This window comes from Pteropus medius, unplaced genomic scaffold, assembly GCF_902729225.1.
Source record: "Pteropus medius unplaced genomic scaffold, Ma_sr-lr_union100, whole genome shotgun sequence".
NCBI classification, from domain to species: Eukaryota; Metazoa; Chordata; class Mammalia; order Chiroptera; family Pteropodidae; genus Pteropus; species Pteropus medius.
The window spans coordinates 6,300,732-6,320,329 of NW_024354502.1; the positions used below are offsets into that span (position 1 = coordinate 6,300,732).

At 36.0% G+C, this 19,598-nt stretch overlaps 1 protein-coding gene and 1 pseudogene across 5 annotated transcripts in view; one reads left to right on the top strand and one right to left on the bottom strand.

Annotated features, from left to right (window-relative positions):
• The window catches only part of COL14A1 (collagen type XIV alpha 1 chain), a 188,165-nt gene that overhangs the window by 42,247 nt on the left and 126,320 nt on the right, over positions 1 to 19,598 (bottom strand). For all 5 annotated transcript variants that reach the window (XM_039854043.1, XM_039854044.1, XM_039854041.1 and 2 more), the window contains 6 exons: positions 18,336 to 18,413; positions 15,707 to 15,793; positions 7,437 to 7,490; positions 3,780 to 3,875; positions 2,600 to 2,653; positions 2,216 to 2,269 (listed from right to left, as the gene is read on the bottom strand). In XM_039854043.1, the coding sequence (XP_039709977.1) occupies positions 2,216 to 2,269; positions 2,600 to 2,653; positions 3,780 to 3,875; positions 7,437 to 7,490; positions 15,707 to 15,793; positions 18,336 to 18,413 (423 nt within the window). The remainder of the gene's footprint in view (positions 1 to 2,215; positions 2,270 to 2,599; positions 2,654 to 3,779; positions 3,876 to 7,436; positions 7,491 to 15,706; positions 15,794 to 18,335; positions 18,414 to 19,598) is intronic.
• Positions 11,691 to 11,809, top strand: LOC120595787 (uncharacterized; annotated as a pseudogene).

Below are 19,598 nucleotides of genomic sequence, written 5' to 3' on the forward strand. Positions count from 1 at the left end.
TCCTTTAGATATTAAAGGTCTCTGCTCTTCTAGATCCTTCCCTGCTGGGGAAGTAATGGACATGTCTCTCCTGGCTGTGCTTACTACATGGCACATAGTATGTGCTCAATTTTTTATTAAATAAGATACTAAGATATAAAAACATATATGCAGCCACATTATACAATTCCAGGGTGGGGGGAACCCTTATATTTTATGGTGTGTGAGTAGCACTCCCTAGAGTTGTACGAAAGAATAGTATTGCTCTCAAATATCTTTTCTAAAACAATGGTCGCAGGATTCCCACGATCTTTTTTTCTAATATGGCCTTACGGAGAATGAGTATCCTCTCGAAACCAGTTTTTAAAAGGCAAGTTCATTCCCAAACAAGAATTTTTCAACGTTGGACACACCCTGAAAGTTTTACCTCCAAATTGAGGGAGAGAGAAAAATAAAATCCATGTACAGTTATCTTATCACTTTAATAAAGCCCTAAGACTTTTCGTCTTATAAAAGAAAACGTGTTTGGAGGAATAGCAAAATATTTATTAAAAGTCTGTGTTGGTATAGTAGTTTAAAAAAAAAAAAAAAAGAATTCCAAAACCAAACAATCTCAACACTAATCTAATATGTTTGAATTAGGAGGTCTTTGCCAAGACTAGATTCCATGCATAGATAAATCAAGTAAATTCACTGAACCAAATCAGTAGAATTGCCATTTTCAGAGCTTTAAGAATCACGAAAGAATCTAGGTGTGTAACCACACGGGATCTTAGCTTAAGCTCTTTGCCAAAACATATAAATACTTCTAGACACTCTTTCCACATGTACAAGAAACCTACATAAATCTAACTTTGAGAGAATGCCTCCTTAGATACATTCACCCGGCCATGCTTTGTAGACTAATTCAATTTGATGGGCAGAGACTAAACTGAAATTTTAAGCAAATGAAAGCTTGGTGTAAAAATAAAACATGGAAAAAATTTAAGGTCCCACACCTATGTTTCTATAGGAAAAACAATCTTCTTATTCTTGAATGATATAACTACCCTGAGCCAAAAGGTAGGTCTTGTTTGAGCAGAGAAATGAGTCGTTTTTTAACCTCGTGGGTAAGCTATACCACAGATACCACTGGAAGCCAAATGCGTTGTCCTTCATGGATTGGATCTAAGCAGCTGCCATTCTATATAATTCAATCTTGAGGGAATCTATGGAGCTGCCCACATGTCTAAATCAGTGACAGTTTAGGGAAGACCAGCTTCTCTCTCCCTCGCTAAAAATTTAATGACTTCCTGTTAAAACTCAGGATCCTTAGTCTGAAAAAAAATAGATAATTTAAGTGAATTTGTGTGTCCCTCTCCAGAGTTATCCTCTGAGAACTTCCCCACACCCAGGTGAATGTGCACATGCATGTGTGCATGTGCGTGTACACACACACACACAGACTACACTTCAACCTCCAGTGTAGCACACTGAACTGCGTGCAATATTAGAGACGCCCACCTAGTCTTCTTCTCCGCCCCGCTGTGTCTGCTCTTCTCTCTGACTGCAGCAGCTTCTCTGTCCTCAGGCAACTGGCTAATTTCTCTCTCTCAGTTGAGACCCGGCCTCCTTTGGGAAGCTTTCACCAACCCTCCAAGTCTGGCTTAGTTCTCTATCCTTGGTGCTCCCATGGAGCTCTGTGAATGCCCCCATCATAGCATGTAGTATAATAGCTCCTTATTTGGTTATATCTCTTCTCAATAACGTATCAACTCTTTAAGGACAAGAACCTCGAACCTGGCTCAGTGAAGACATTGCTTAAACAAACACTAGGTGTTACCTCATCCCTCTCCTAAACATACTTATAATTTCTTCCACCACTGTCCACTTGAACAGGTTAAAAAAATAATCTACATACATTAGATGGAGACTACTGCAGATTGTCATAATACTTGAATTTTGATTCATATGAGTCTAGATTCCTCTGAGGTTTGTGCCTGGAGAATATTCAGAAAGAGGTGTTGCTAATTTGAGATTTGATGAAGATTTCTAGGTTTTGATGAAAGTAATGGACGTAGAAGATGTCAGTGAAGGGAAATTGAGTCGAGATAGAATGTACATAGAAGGAAAAAGAAAAAAAGAAAAAGAAATGCAACACCTGGTTTGACTTCTTTGCATAGAAACCTGCCATAAGCAAAGAGTAACTTGATGAGGAATATACTGTGCTGCCAACCAACCTTGCGCAAGTCCTTACCCTCTGGCCTGGCGAGCCATCGCGTCCTGGTGAACCAATGCCTCCTGGGATACCCTAGGGTAGAGCAAGGACAAGAAAAGAATCAGCTTCATGGAGATGGGTTCGTTACTCTCTCACCCAGTTCCCTAAATAAATCAAGGCCTCCAAACAAACCTAATGGCTTAAAGGTGACGACTTCATGACTGAGAATTCAGAACCCAGAAGTTACTCTCAGGAAAGGAATATCTTCTACCAGGGTGCCCCCCAAGACCCTCCATCTGGTATATTAAAGACTGTCTTTAATATAGCCAAGATTCCAACTGACTTCAGAAGCTACTGTCTTTTTTTTCCCCTTGGAAAGGCTCTAGAGCTGAGGGCAATAGACTAAAAAAATAGAAATAATACCTGTGGGCCAGGAAGGCCAGTCTCTCCTTTCTCTCCTTTTTCACCTGGCATTCCCTGAATATATAAAAGTATACGGGGTTAAGTTCACATAGGTCAATTCTTAGCCTTTTCTTTTTTCCCATGAACTGTTCTAACATTTTCAACATTAAGTTACTGTCATACTAACATCCAAATACAACATTTCACTTCTCACATATACTATACCACTTATGCAAGCATTCCTATAGAGCTAAACATTTACATATCAGAATAGTTTAAACACAGAATATACAGTCCAATATGGCTAAGCCCATAATGTAACATTTCAATATTATTTATAGTTTAGATTTTTAAAACCATTATCCATATAGATTTTGTTTTGCTTTGGCTAGAAATTTATAAGAATGGAAAAGCAAACACAGAAACTGGAAGGTAGCAAGACTTCAATAAATGCCTATTATTAGTAGTAATTGTACAAACTGGTATGTTACTGCTTTCCAAAATGTGAAAATAACTCTGGAAAAGAGAACTTCTTAGGGAGACATATCATATGCACAGAAAGATTGGTAAAAATGGCTTAAAAGGATCTGCTTCCTTCAAATCTTAATTACTGAGATTGGTTTTATTGTATAAATCTAGGCCTCTATGGTAAGATTAATGAAAAAATCAGTGAGTGGAATTAAATTTGTTTTCAATGGCAGCCTTTACAAAGAAATGAGGCTGTAAAATGTACACTATTTATAATCTAAAACTCATACTAAGTGCATTGCTCTCTGATGCTCATTGAGATAATTATAAATAAGAGGTTTCCTTGACTCTGTATCCACAATCACTACAAATACATGATGAATAACTGAAATTTGTATAACATTTGTTACTTTTTAGATTTTATCATATCCATTAAATCAAACAAGAAAAAGTGTAATACAGGTAAAGCACTGTTTTTCTTCTATAGACAAATTGCTTATGGATACACTTATTCTCTAGGTCTGTCTGTGTTTATAAAAGACCTCATCATCGAACAAAAAAAATTGGGTAATGAATGAACTCTCGATCTCTACTTTTATTTCTCAGTTCTTATCTGTAGGAGTTGACAGTGGCCAAGACTCATCATTAAGGTACAGAAGACAAAAGTTCACTCTCTGTACCTCATGGAAAAGTGACAATAATAAAACCCATCTGAATGTTTACACAAACTCACAGGCATTCCTTGAATGGAGAGACCACTTGGTCCTTGAGGCCCAGGAGGGCCCTGAGGTCCTGGAGGGCCTGTTTCACCCCGAGGGCCATCTGGTCCCTGGAAGACAAGAGAAGAAAGTCATCCCAGAGGGTAAGTTAGACCCTCTGGTACCCAGAAGATATTTCTGCTTAGGGCACGTACAGTATATTTCCTTCAATAATTTTCCCTAAGATGTGAAATATTCATGGGATAACAAAACACCAAACCTCAGATGATTCACCTCCCAGGCAAAATGTCATCAGTAAACCGAAAGAGTAAACACACAGGGGTTGCAGCAACTTTATATACTTGGCTTCCATAAATGAAAACGCTATGCCAATTATGTGAGTTCCTAGACCTCCCACACTCCATAACAAATCTAAAAGATATAAACGCTTCGAGACCACCCTCCCGGTTTGTGAAGGTTCACACCATCCAGCTGAACTACACTCTCCCCACCTGCACTACTGTCTGATACCTTCCTCGGGGGCATTCCTCTGCATTTACTGAAGACTTTGCACCTAGCCTGTGTTTTCTTCCTCATCGTGATCCTGCCATCACCCTATGCCTCTTCAGTGTCCACTGAATGACCTGCCCTAGGCTCAACATTATTTAATTTCCTTTCTTCTCAGGACCAGACATTCCTTTTACTTTAGCAACTTTTACTTCTATAATCTGGAACTGGTTGTGGTTTGGCTAAAACTACACATTTCTGTAATCTTAGACCCAGAAATCCTATTTATCCTCAACCTAGTCTTCGGCCCCTTCTCTCCTTCTGCGACTCCAACAAAAGCTATTTTATAAATTAAGGCTTCCAGTACCTGGGTTATCATCTTAAATGTGAGACTGATGAATCCATTACTCTGAGTAAACAATACAGAAGAAAAAACAAAATGGTGTGAAGTGGGGGTAAATAATGAGTGTAGCCTGAGATCTAGTAAGTTTTAAGTGTATGAATATAAACATGTAAAAATGTCCAGTTGTTCGGGGGGTCAACAGAGGGCTGAGCTGGGATGGATTTTGGTGTAGTTGAAGATGTGTTTGTGGGCGAGGTTATTGAAAGAGACTGTTGATAGAGTGAAAGAGGAAATGGATAGAAATGAGATGACAATCAGGTAGAAAAGAGAGGAAGAGAAGCGTGGGAAAGAATGCAAAAGCCTAAGAATTAGGAAGAAAATAAATAGAGTAGTAGAGTGGTATAGGAAAGGCCAAAAAAAGAGAAAATTTCAAATAGACACGTGATAGTCATGTGAAGTGCTGCAGAGAACTCGAGTAAGATAAAAATTAAACCACATCCATGGATTCGGTAACATTTTGCTTCTTTCACAGGCAGTGTTTTCGAGGTTCATCTATGTAGTAGCATGTTTCAGTAGTATGTTCCTTCTGATCACTGAGTAGTATTCCACGGCATGGATATACAGAAAATTGTCCATTTACCTTTTGATGGATATTTGAATTGTTTCCAGCTTTTTTTGCAATTGTGAACAAAAGTGCTATGAATATTTATGTAGCAAAAAAGAAAAGGTGAGGATGTAGAAGCACTGAATGAAAACTATTCTTATAAGAAACATGTAAGAAGAGGGGAGAGAGAGGTAGGCAGATTTTTTAAAAATATGATGGAGGAGATATGGAGGTGATTTACAAATATTATTTAATATTTATAATAGTTTAGCTTTTATATATCATTGAGGAATTAAGATTGGAATAGAACGGCAGAAAGTAGGTGGTCCATTTTATTTTGTAAAGTATGACACAAAAGTGATTAGGAGAGATCAGAGACAGGACTGCTTTGAGCTTGTTAATTTTTATTGTCTATTTGTGGCAACTTAAATACAAAGCCACAAAATGAAAAAATAACACATACTGGAGCTTTCCGTTCGGAAAGTATAGTTTATCTGTTCCTTTACTGTCTACATTGGTAGACAAGACTTTTTCCTAAAACCACTACATACTTGAACTTGTGGTTCATCAAAATCATCATATAAAAATAACCACATCAGTAGTTGTCCTGTCGAAATGGCTTATTGGAGGAGAAGGGTAAATCTTGAAATCATCAAACATCTATGAACTCCCAATATATCTTCATAATCAGAACCATCATCCAGTGAGAATGTTAGAAAAACAATAGGGCCACGGTATTAGAGGTGTTGGGAGGAAGGAACCAGAGACTATACACGCTCAGTGGCACTGCCCTTGAGTTAAACCAAGGAAAATGCGGTGTATCACCATCAGAGAAGAAGCTTTCAAACCACTGGCCTTCCGTGTAGTACATAAGAGATGAAGCCAAGTAAGATACATCAAGTCTGTGCTTCAATCTCAATAAAAACAATTGTCAATAAAAACAAACAAACAAAAAAGGAGATATCTTCTGTTCCGAGTCTTGAGTTGGCTAATACCTGATTAATTATCTTCAGACTTCTTTCATTTATTTCATTTCCCCCCACATTCTCTCCTTCCTTGCTTCACTTGTTTCCAATTTTATAGTAAAAAACTTTGCAATGTTCTCCTCTCCAAGAATAAATACTCTGCAAATTTAATAACTAACCACATTGAGGCAGTAAAGTCAAGCAAGATGGAGAGAGAGATCATGTGGGGGAACATAGTGAAAATGAGGCAGGGAGTCAAATAGTAAAGGGCTGTGAATCTCATGCCAGGGAGGGTACACTGTATTGTCAAGGCAAAAAGCATATGATTGCAGTTTTTAAGAGTATGATATGACCCACTATAACTGTAAAGCAGCGGTCCTCAACCTTCCTGGCACCATGGACCAGTGCTCCTATGAATATCTGATGCCTGATGATCTGAGGTGGAGCTGAGGCGGTGATGCTAGTGCTGGGGAGCGGCTGCAAACACAGATGAAGCTTCACTTGCTCGCCAGCCCATCGTTCACTTCCAGTTGTGCGGCCCAGTTCCTAACAGGCCACCGACTGGTAGACCTACTTTAAAGGAATGAATCTGGGGCAGATGTAAAGAATCAATCAAAAAAAAAAAAATCAAGCCACTGGAGCCAGGAGACCAGTAAGAAGATTTGCCAAAAGCCAGAGAGAAGACACTGAAGCCTGAACTCAGTTAGTGGCTGGGCTTTTGCCAGCCCTTAGGTGCCCTGGTGCAAAGTAGGAAAATATATGCCTTGATGTGACTTGGCATGGCTCGGTCCTCTTGGTTGGTGACTTTGTACAACCTGAACCACCACACCTGGTGGCCTTGGACAGTGAGAATGGAAAATAGAGCTGTGTATTCTATTATACACAGTGGGAAGAAGGGAAGAATCTACAACCTGAGAAATTACCCGGAATTCAGTGCTCTCCCCAAAATATGTTGTTTTTTTAGATAAAGGAAGAAAAGAATGTACAAGAGAGAGAACGACCTTGGAGACTAAACCACTCAGAACGCTGGCACTCTATTCTTGACCCGGAAAACTTTCTTTTTGCTAAGTTATTAAATATTCTTTTTGATGAATAAAACACAAGTCTTTAAGAATAAGGGGAAAGACTTCGATGCAAAGTTCATCAAAATGTAAGGACATTCAGATTGCAAAAGGCAAATAGTACTCAACTCCAAAATTATATTGTCTAGTTACGGAGCAGGGAGAGAGAGAGAAAGAATGAGAGAAGCAAAGAGAAAGAGAGACAACGTTACCTTTGGACCTTGTTCACCTTGTTGGCCCTTTGGTCCTCTGAGTCCTGGACCACCCTGGCAAACAGATGTTAAATATTAGCACAAAGATACATCTTTAAGCAGTAAATTTCACCCATTGTCCTTAATAATATGGATTATGTAATTCTTATTTTGTGTAACGGCCAGCACATTATGTAATGATGTATGTTCATCTTGATCCTTAACTGGAAATTTGCCACCTAGACCCAACTTCCCCTGCTAATGATTTCATAGTCTGAACAAACTCTCTATGCCAAATCCTTTAAAATTTTTTAAAATTATAGGATTTTTTAATTTAGTGATGTAAGACCATAGCTACTAATGGATGCAAATAATATATACCACTAATCTAAAAGCAGATGTCTTACATCAAAACATTGAGATTAAATTATTTAATTAAATTGTAAAAAGCATATGAAAGTAGGAACAATTTAATTTTCTTTATTTATACATAAAAAGCTAATTAGATTAATCTTTCTGTAACTTCAGTTATTTGCATTTCCCCTCGAGATTTTTGCTATATTTATGCACCACCTGCAGCACTATTATTTAATAGCATTTTCCTTTATCCTAAAATATGTAGACACATAATAAATATATGTATAAGTATTCTTTGCAAACATATATTCCTTGTAAATTTGTGTAGAAATATATATGTGCATATATACCTTTAAATATTTTTAATTGACTCACTATTTTACTTAAGTAAATCCATTTTAAAAGCAAATATTATAGCACCACAGTGGATGGAAAAATGTATTACTTGCTAAGAGTAGAAGGTAATCTTAAGTATATATGATATATAATGTTATTAATTTTAGCTAGAGTTTTGTTCCTATTGTTTTTGAGCCACAGGTTTGCTCTTTGTAAAAAAAGGAAATCAATAAGTATTAGAATGGTCGCATGGGCACTAGGATGAGAATATCATTTTCACTTGAGCAGAGGATTTAAAGATCATTAAAAGTGCAATAGCTTTCCCACTATGTGCCTTTTCCTGTTATGTTCATGACTACTGAAATTCATTTGGGAAAAGACAGGATCAAATAATCTTTAAGGTTTCTTCCAGCTTGTTTTTTAACCACGTTAATTCGCTCCCCTTCCTGATATCAGTTGGTGGCTTATCTTCCAGACTTTTAAAATATAATTATAAACTTGCATTTTATTCATGTGTATATATATATCTATAGAAAATATTTCCTACAGTATTTTATGGTATTATTTGACGAATGTAGATTGCATATGTGACATCACTCTTTATATATTCCTGAGTTTTTTTCCATGACATAACATATAGATCTAACTTATTCTTAATGAGTTGCATAGTTGTCCAAATCATGGATACATAATAGTTTGTATAACCATTCTTCCACCATTGGAAATATAGGAGGTTTTCTCACAGTTTTTTGCTGTTTAAACAATACTGCAATTATCATCCTTAAACACCATTAAGTAGAAACGTTAATATTTAAGTACAAATGTTAACATTTAAGATAGTAACAAGTAGAACTCTAAATGAAATTTGATGGGTACGCAGATATATTGTCAAATTGTGCTCTAAAAAAGCTGTGCCAGTTTACTCATCTGCCAGGAGTCTAAGAGGGTCCCTGTTTCTCTAAACCTTAGTCAATTCTTGATATTGTCAAACTTTATATTTTAGCAACCTGATTGGTAAAAATAATGCCTTACTCTTATTTTAATTTTCATTTCCCTTAAAACTACTATGATTGAGCATCTTCATAATGTCTGTCCATTTGCATTGTATGCTAATGCAACTACCTATTTATACACTTTACTTGGTTTTCTGTTGGGTTGCATGCACTTTTTTTCTCTTTAATGTTCAGAAGATCTTCATATATATTGGATACTATATCTTCAGCTGTTACAGATGATGCAAATATCTGTCAGACGTCGTTGACTGGCTACTAAAGAGTCCTTCCCAACTCCTTTCTCCATCTTACTTCTCCTACTATAAAGGCTTAACAAGACAGAGATTTGCTTTCTCAGCCTTCTCTGCTATAGGGAACGGACATGTTAGCCAGTTTGAGCCAATGTGATTAAGAAGCAACAAGCTAAAGAAAAGCAAACTGGGAACCCAGGACAATCTAGGTCCTTGAGGAAGTTGTTGAGCAGCCTCATTTCCCTCAGGACTATCCATCTGTAAATCTTTTGTTGGGTAAATAATGAATGTCCAAATGTCTTAATGGGTTACATCACCGTGTTAGTCAAATTTTCTGTTTCCTGAAGCAAGCTCGATGCATCCCAAGTAACATACCCCATCTGGTACAACTCTTTAATTTCGTTTGCACATCTTAAATGATTGTGACTCACAGATATTCATGCCAGAGGCACCATGTATAAGAGCCAGGGACCATTTTACATTTCTAACTTATTTTCCATCTTATCCCTAACCCTCGATCACTAACGACATGAGAAGAATTTAACAAATTTTTGTGACTGTAAAAATTCCATCCTTTTAATAAGAAAGAGTTAAGTTTAGGCAAAGGGATAATACGGTTCCTTCACTCATGTCCCCCTACAGCTGTTTTACAGTTTCGTTGGCACATAATACCACTGTGTAAATTCTTGAATGAGAAGATAACCATGACTATGTTAACGATCAGACAGGATTTACTACACATTGTTTGGGATACTATTTCTTAAATAGTTTATTATACTTCAAATATTTAAAATTTTCAATAGTTTTTCTTCATTTTGCGTGTTCTTAACAAGTCAGAGCTCAACCCTTCTCTTTCGTTTCTCTGCTGCTTTCTTCTCTTTTCAAAAGTTGGACTCTTAGGTCATATGTAAATATTTTATAACTTGTTCCAGCAGTATCACAAATGAAAAAAAAAACTTGAAAACCCTCCAGCTAAAACAGCTATTAATGCCGTTTAAAATAAACATTATCGTAATTAAGAACTGAATCCTTAAGTACCAGGAATGAAGAAGAAACAAAAAACCAGAACAGCAGGCATGTGCAATAAGAGTACCCTGGGGGACTATGGGAAAGATGGTTGCGTTTGCTGCAAATCTTGTATTTTATAGCTCACCCAAGGCAACGAAACAGGAACTTGGGCCTATGATAGGTGGGGGAAGGGTAGAATATGAAACACTCATTAAAGTTGAGAAACTCGAAAAGCTGCATTCTGAATGAGCTCGAGAAAAAAATGGCCCACTAGCAGGTGGAAGACCAAAATGCATTTCCACTTGAGCCCGCGGAAGAGTTGGAAATGTCTCCCCTCAGAAATATTACCCAGAAGGTGATTCTCATAGAGCCTAGGGACAAGAATTCATACTGTTTGTGAAGATCAAGCAAAACTCCTAAGTCAATCTTTTAAGGTGGTTTTCAGCTGGTTGTATACTCAGAAGCTTAGCAGAAGCAGGCACAAATATTCTCTGGAGGAACACAGTTCAAACATAAGTTCAAAGTATTGCCAGAGATAAAGTTTCAAATAATATGAACTCATATATACACCAAAAAAATTACACAATGCACATGGAAACAAGATAGCATGAGTAAAATAGCAGAATCAGAATCACATACATTGTCGATATGGAAATGATCAAATTATCAGATAAAGAATATAAACTATATGTAATACATTTAAAGAAAAAATAGTTTTTAAAGTGTTACAAGAAGAGACTATATGAATGATTAAAAGTCTTGAAAAGAAACTAAATATAATTTCCGGATATGCTCAACATAATAATCAAAATCATAAACACAATGGATAGGTTCAATGGCATATTAAACATAGCTAAAAATAGAGTACAGTAGGTGATAAATTTGAAGAAATTACACAGAATGGAGCCTGGAGATGCAAATAGAAAATAAATAAAAGAAGCTAAAAGATATGAAAGTAATATTAGAAGTTATTAAGTACCTCTGGTTGGAGTTTCAGAAAACTATAATTGGGATGACAGGAGAAAGGCAATACTTAAAGAGATTCTAAGGAAACTCCAAAGTTAAAAATCCACATGAAACGCATTGTAATAAAACTTTAGATCCCTATAGACAAAGGGTTCTTGAAAGCAACCAGAGGAAAAAGATTTATTACAGAATAACAATTAATTTGACTGACAGGTGACATGCAATCACAACAACGGAAGCTGTAAAACAGTGTAATAGCACCTACGAAGTACTCAGAGGATGTGGTTCCATAGTGTAGCAGTTAGCGCGTCTGCTTTACACACAGAAGGTCCTGGGTTTGCACCCCAGTGGAGCTACGGTCCATGGTCTACGGCCATGCCACCCTGAACAAGCCCGATCCTGACTGATCTCAGAAGCTAAGCAAGGTCGGGCCTGGTAAGTACTTGGATGGGAGACCACCTAGGAAGACCAGGTGCTGGAGGCATAAATAATACTTTAAAGAAAAAAGTACTCAGAGAAAATAATTGTTAATCTAGAATTATATTCCTAGTTTATTAGTTTGCAAAGTAGTCTGGGTGCTTTAAATGAATTCAATACTAAAAATTTTAAGCAAGATAGGAGGTTTATTGTTTTTTTATATTAAAATCTGAGGTAGTAACTGGCCCACGTTGGAAGAGTAGCTTTACCACGTCAGGCAGTGTGAAACTCGGTTGCTTCCATCTTGTACTATGCTATGCCTAGAACATGCTTAGCAAAGTGAACTAACTCACTGCCACGTGTTCCTATTCCAGTCTTGAGAAGAGTGAGACTGGTTAAGGAGGGTGTTTGGCTTTCATTTAAGAACAGCATCCAGGGGGACTGCATATACCTTCTCTCTCATTGGCCAGAACTTAATCATAAGGTCATACCTACATGCATAGGTGCTAAGAAATCAAGCCCCTCATTGAATGAATGGCCACGTACTTGGCTAAAACTGAGAGGATTCTACTATTAAAAAGAAGCAGTGGCAATGATTAGCAATCTCTGTAACAACCATCAAAACTATCTTTTGATAACATGGGAAATAAAAGTATTTTCAGATTAACAAAAACATAAAATTTACTACCGGTAGTTTCTCATTAAAGGAACATCCAAAAAGTGTACTTTAGGAAAAATAAAAATGATATCAGAAGACATTGTGAGCAAAGAATGAGCAAATATGTAGGCAAGTCTTAACACAGTAATTTATAAAAAGAAATAAAAATAAAATGTCTAATTCGTGATGATAAAAAAAGTACTTAAATACTGGATTACAACAGCATATAAATTACTAAAAAAAATCCAAGAGAAAAGAATTCCAAGAATACCATATTGATTGAAAGAAGGGTAGAAGTCTTGATTATTTTCGCTTCATCAAGCTAAATACGTCTGTTAAAACTTTTAGATTAACTATTAAAAGAACAGATATAGAGAATGTAATTTCAAAATTAGTGGAGGAGAAAAGAATGAGAATAAAAGCAAAAAGCCAAAAAATGCAAATAAATGAAATCTCAAACAACCAAGAAAGCCGTGCATATATTACACATATATAAATAATATGGGACAAATAGAAGGTAAAAATTAACATGATAGATATAGAAGTATAAAGCCAGATATAAGTTAATTATCACAAACAACAGGATGGCCTAAACTCTAAAAAGAAAGACTATAAAACCGGATTTGTAAAAATCCACACATATGGTCTTTAGAGACACATCTGAAATATAAAGACATAGAAAGGCTAAAATTAAAAAGATAAAGAAAATACATGAGAGGAATATAATCCACAAGAGAAATGCTGACACAGCACATCCTAGGAAGATAATTGTTCTAATCTTTTTTGCATATTATAACACAATCTCTACATAATGGAGAATTAGAAACAGAATTTGATAAATTGACAATTGGAATAGAAAATTCTAAATATCTAGCTCAATAATTAAAAGATAAAGAATTAATGAAGATAAAGATGATTCTAACACAATTTACAATTTGATTTACTGGACATTTATATTTAAAATTCTGAACTCCACAATTAGAGAACACACATTCTTCTAAAGCCTACATGGAAAATCTGTAAAACCTGAGAAAGGCCACAAAGCAAATGTCAAAGAATCAACAAATGTCAAAGACTTGGTACTATGCAGACTATCTTCCATGATAAAATGCAATAAAATTAATATGTCAATGAGAAAAAGACAAAAATAGCTCATACAATTCAAAATTTAAAAAGACATTCCAAAATAAATTATGGATAAACGAAGGAATTAAAAAATTTAAAAGATGATAGCTCACATAAATATTAAATTTAACTACATTAGAATTAAAATGTCTAGACAATATAAATTCCTATAAATAACAACAAGCAATCCACAGATCAGAAAAAGATATTTGTGAACCAACTCATTAATAAAAGATTGTGTCCAAAATACATAAACCACATACAAATCAATGAGAAAAAACCTGCACAATAAAAACCCAGTAAAGTTTATGAACAGGTATTTATACAGGAAAAAAATCCAAATGGCTCAGAGACAAATGAAAAAACGCTCCATCTCACTAGCAGGAAGGAAAAGTATCATTTAAAATAACAATGACACAGGGTTTTAAAGTCACAGATAATATGTTCCAGCCTGGCAACATCAGAGCCTGCTGGTAAGATGCATGGAGACTAGACCTCACAGAGAGCTTGTGGGAGAGGATAGAGGGACAGCTACCCTAAGGAACAATTTGGGATTTCTTCATGAAGTTGAAGATGCACTTTTTTGTCCTCCAACAAATCTGATTCTAAGTATTATTGCAAGAGCACTCACTCATGCTTGCAAAGACACATGCAAAGGATGTTTGCTATAATAATATTATAGTAGGGAAATACTCTACAGTAATGAATCAATAAACTGCAGTTTATATAATGGAATATCCTACAGCATGTACAGTGAATAAACTAAACAATGTGCATGAACCTTAATAAAATTCAAAGGCATACTTTTGGTGAAAAAAAGCACAATTGAAAATAACTCTTTTCAATTCCCAGATTAAGCTAAAAACAACTCCTTACATTTGGTTAAAGTTTCATAATGCACAGGATACTTATATACATATTAACTTGTGTATTCCTCACAAGATCTATTAAAGAGGTGGGTGTTATTTTATATATGAGAAAATGGTTCACATTAGTTCCGTGACAGGCCTAGTTTTCTGATTTAAATTCAATGCTTTTACCACCACTCATATTTGTTTCTTTGGAATAAAGAGTCTTTTGTTTAAAAAAAAAAAAGTATTTGGGTTCTACATCTATAGTTTGAAAGAATGATTTATGTGCCAAAGATAAAGGAGAAACTGCTGGGATATGTTTCAGATGCATTCAGCAGGTTCTCTTCCTTTTTGTTCAGATCAGGAAATATAATACACAAAGGAAAGAAAATTATGTTGATGGTGCCAACTTGGAGTGAACTTCCACGCTTCAAGCCAGCTGTCAACGTGGACTATATACTACACACATGCTGACCGGGCCTGGCTGCCTCTGGCAAGCCAGCATGCAGGACTGGTCAGGCATCAGAATATTCTTCCTGCAAAGTCTGGGTTTCTGTATTTCTTGGAGCATCTTCTCCCTATTTTCTTTGTCTTTCTGCCTTGATGCATTTGCCATTTCCTAACCACAGACCAGCTATACCATACTTATCTTAAGTAACACTGATGATCCCATTTAGCAGGTTAGACATAAAATGAACATTTAAATGTATTACAAAAGATTTATCATGGTAAATTCAAAGACTCAGACATTGCAGTTAAACACATTTTATATTTCACAAAAATGTTTTCTTTCTCTCTCCCCTTCCCTCTCTCCCTCTCTTATTTCATCCTCTTCCTCCTTCTTCCTCTCCCTCTCCCCCACCTCCCTCTTCCCTTTTCTGTAGGAAGTGCCAGTCAAAAGTGGAGAATTTCATGCTCAGATGGGCTACTTTTCCTGGTAAATTCAAAATCCTTCCTTCACATATACATTTTAATACAAAATAGGCCAAAGGAGGGTATGCAAACCTTACAGGTACAAGTAGAGGGTCAATAACTGAAACACTCACACGAAAAATAAAGCACAGGAGTTTAAAGGGAAGATTTTGAACAGAGAGTCTGGCACAGTGATTCAGAGAGAGCGTCATCTCTAGGAGTCACGGAGACCTAAATTTGAAGAGCAGCTTCTCCAAGCTGTGTTCTTTAGGCAAGTTTCTTAACATCTCTGCGCTTCAGTTTGCTCATGGGATTGAGTAAGTGTTTAGTGCAGTGGCAAGTACATATTAGACACACGACAAATGATAGCTATAAATATTATTAAAGAACATTTAAGCTGGAACTAGGCAAGACTTACTGGTGGGCCTGCTGGTCCCAGAGCCCCATTACTGGCTTCAGAACAAGAGCAGGAATGTGGAAGCTCTGGGCAGGTCTCATCATCCCTCTGAGAAGAAAAAAAATAGCATAACTGTTAATTAGATACATGGTCTATACAAATGGTTTTATGGCTTCAAAGAAAACACTGATTTAAGACACTTAAAAGAAATTTTTTAAGTGAGTATTAGTCTAGAAAGGCAGAGAATATTCTCTCCTGATCACAAAATCTTTTCTTTAAAGAAAAATAAATGGTGTCTAGTCAGTCATTGATAATCATCATTATCAAAAGATGTTGATAAAACCAGCTGGGGAATCCAGGGAAGAAAGAAAGACAGAAGTGGGTGCAAAAAAAAAAAAAAAATCCTAGTTAGTTTAATTCAGTTGTAGTAGTACTCTATGAACTAAAGGTCTTGCAAACTTTCTTTGTGTTACAATATTTTTTCCATTTCAAAAGATAAAAAAAAAAAACTTGTTGAAATAGTCAACCAAAATAACTACATCAATAGTAAAACCAATAAGCAAAACAAAATTTAAAAAGTGATTAGACATATCATCAATTCTCTGTAACAATTTTAACTACTGCTCACATTCTGTGACTGAAAATTAAAAAAATCACAGCATCAACCTAAAACTTTGAGATAGAAGGTCACTTTCCTTGTCTCGGAGAATTTTGTTGCCATGTGACATTACGAGATAGATTATGAATGTCAGGAGGAATGTATCTGAAAGAGTCCCTGGAGTATAGAGAAAGACAGAGAGAACCTGCTGACAGCTATTGAAGAATTCGAGAATACCCCATTTGGAGTAGCAGCTAAAGAAAAGTCTGCCCTGGGATAAGAAACTGTACAACTTCAGGCGGTTCATCAGTCCCTTTGGAGAAAATGAGCTTCATTATTTAAGACTTTGGGGAAAAGTAAAGTTAGAGCTGAGTAGAGCTGACAAGTGATAATTAAATGATCAAGTTGAAAATAATCTCAGTCTCTGAATTATTTACAACAGAAACTCAAAAATGTTGAGCGAAGGGCTTGTGTATCCTGTATATACTTTTCTCTAGACGTTGGACAATAGTCAAAGCTTTCAGCTCATTACAGGAAAACCCCTTGCTAACACACATGGCCTGGTATTTGACCAGCTAGAGTGAAATGTAAACATAAATATCCTGAAAGATCCCCAGAAAAAGGCCAACAACAGGTCCCCCATGACCAGAGACTCAGTAATGGTTTTGCCATGGTGGTTGACCGCATCTCCATCCATGTCTTCCTGCCACAGAATTTAAACATATCCAGTGATAAAAATGAAAGGCGAAGCTCTGAGAAGGTCTGGGTCCTTCCAAGGAGAAATGGTGATCATGTTTTGCTTGATACACCATAGGATTCTGAGCATTTCCCCTTTCAGTTTCCAATCCACCTGCACTTACGCATGACATCACAGCATCTCTGACTGAATCCTGCCCCAGTCTACTTCAAAACTTATTCTGATGAAGAAAGAATAAGTTATTTCCTTCTCAAACATAGTCACCATAAACTTACTGCCTGCAATAGATGATGTGATCTGTTGTAAGGTCTTAAAAAGGCAAATCTCTTAAACTTTATGACGGCTTCTCCAAGCCCATCTTACACGTTTAATTATTATGACATGACTGCTATCCAACCATGACAGGCATCATCCATTTCACCTCACTGGCCTGAAGGATTCTAAGATATGGATCTGTTTTTATATATACAGGTATATGCCCATGAATTACACTTGGTATTACTAATGAGAAAAAGGTTGGTTTTCTAGTAACATCACGTAGATTATATAAATCATGACTACGATTCTAGAACTGTGTTGGGTGCCCTGGGACACAATAACAAACTCACAAGACAGTGTGAATGTTAAAAACTCAACAGAAACAGCAATATTTGGCACCCACTGGACTTCATATGAACAACTAGCTCAAGGTAGTTCACAGTTTCAACATTAGATTTTGAAATACTCTTTACAATGATGTCACATATTTGCAAATCTATTTCTTCGGCAGTAGCTACGATGGAAAGCAAAGATCATGAAAAAAATTAATGTGGAAAAAAGTGAGGGTGGAGATGTCCAATGAGATTCTAAGATATAAGAAATTGTACACTCCCAATAGGCAAACGCATCTCATTTAGTAAGTAATTGTGGTTATTTAAGAGTAAAATAAACATATCATTTTTTTCTTTCAATTTATGTGTATCATTTTTTCACACGGCTACTGAGTTGTTAAGACATAAACACATAGTAAGATGTTTGGAGCTTGTTATTTCAGAAATGGAATTGTTAGGTGTTTTTTTTGGCTAATGGATGCCATAAAAAATTACTCCAAAGGTTTCATGAACCAGGAAATGTGAGCACATACGGACTATGTGTAAATGGCACTCTGAGGAGCTGTGCGTGCAGTTCCCACCAGACATGTCAGTGCATCCTGCTGATTCAGACACGTCTCCTTAACTTCTTTTTAATTTTCATCATCACAATTAATTATCTCTGATATGAGTTTTGTGAAATAGCCTTTCATTTTCAGAGAATTACATATAACTTTAGAAAATGTCAATGAAGAACAGACAAAATAATGAATGAAGATTTCTTACCAGGCCTGGTAGTTCACAGCATTTGTCTTTATTGGCCCATGATGTGGAACAAACAATATCAAACATCTGTAACTGGAACTGCAATTTAAAATGAAAATTGTCATTCGATAAAAGATAGATACTTTGTGTTTATAATTATAATGGTTTCATATTACATATCACAAAATGGAACAGCAATATATTTATAATATAACATTACATAAAATAAATTTTGAAAGTCATTCCAACAATATCAAAATAATTTTCTTCCTCAAACACATAGCAATCTAAGGTTTTGTCTATTGTTACTCCATCTACCATCTGAACTCCCTTATTTATTGCAACTTCCCTCTCCCATTTCTAGCTAAAGAAGCTTAGCGCCTCTGTTGAAATTTTCCCTGTACTGCCCACCACAGTTACTCCAAGCGCCTCTGTAATCCCACAGCATTCCATATGTCTCTTCTGTAGTATACCTCCCACCATACAATACAATTATTTGTATTTTCTCCTCCTTAGACTGAGAGTAATTCAAAGGACAGAGAATCATTTATTAATCTTTTTGTTCCCTATTGCAATATGTGGCATGTAGTAGGTATTCATGAAGGCTTGCTGAATTAATTCTGACTTTAATCATTCAGGCGTACATTCAAAAAATTTTTCTTTAGTGGGTAATGTAAGCCAGATACTTTGTAGACCTTAGGATACAAACTGAACAAAACCAGAGTGCAAGGTATTCTGCCCTCGAAGAATTTCCAGGGAGACATAAATACTGTTTACAGAATGGTAAGTGTCATGACAGAGTATCATATGGTATTGTGAGAACCTGGGCTAAATGTAGTTTTACTTAAGCCATTGATCATGTCATAAATATTTAGACAGTCTTGTTCTACTCATGTACACTGGCAATAACTCAATGTGTATTTTGAAATATACAAAAACATCATTATAATATCATTAAGGGCTAACACTAGTTTCACAATCCAACTATTTCTAATATTATATTTCTTCCTATATTATTTTCAAATATTAAAAGTGTCATCAGTTGCAGAGCTGGGAGAGGGATGAAGTTCTTTTCATTTTAAATCTTCAACCTTCCTTTAGCAAGAGCTGGAGACTCTTGGTGCCTTATTTTCTCCCAAGGAGTATTATTCATCCCTGTCAAGAGATGAAAATGAGGGTGCCCAAGTAGATAGGATTAGTTAATACAGGGAAAGATTTAGAACAGTGCCTGGAATATAATTATTATAAATAATAAATATTCTTTTAATGTAACATGGTGCAGCC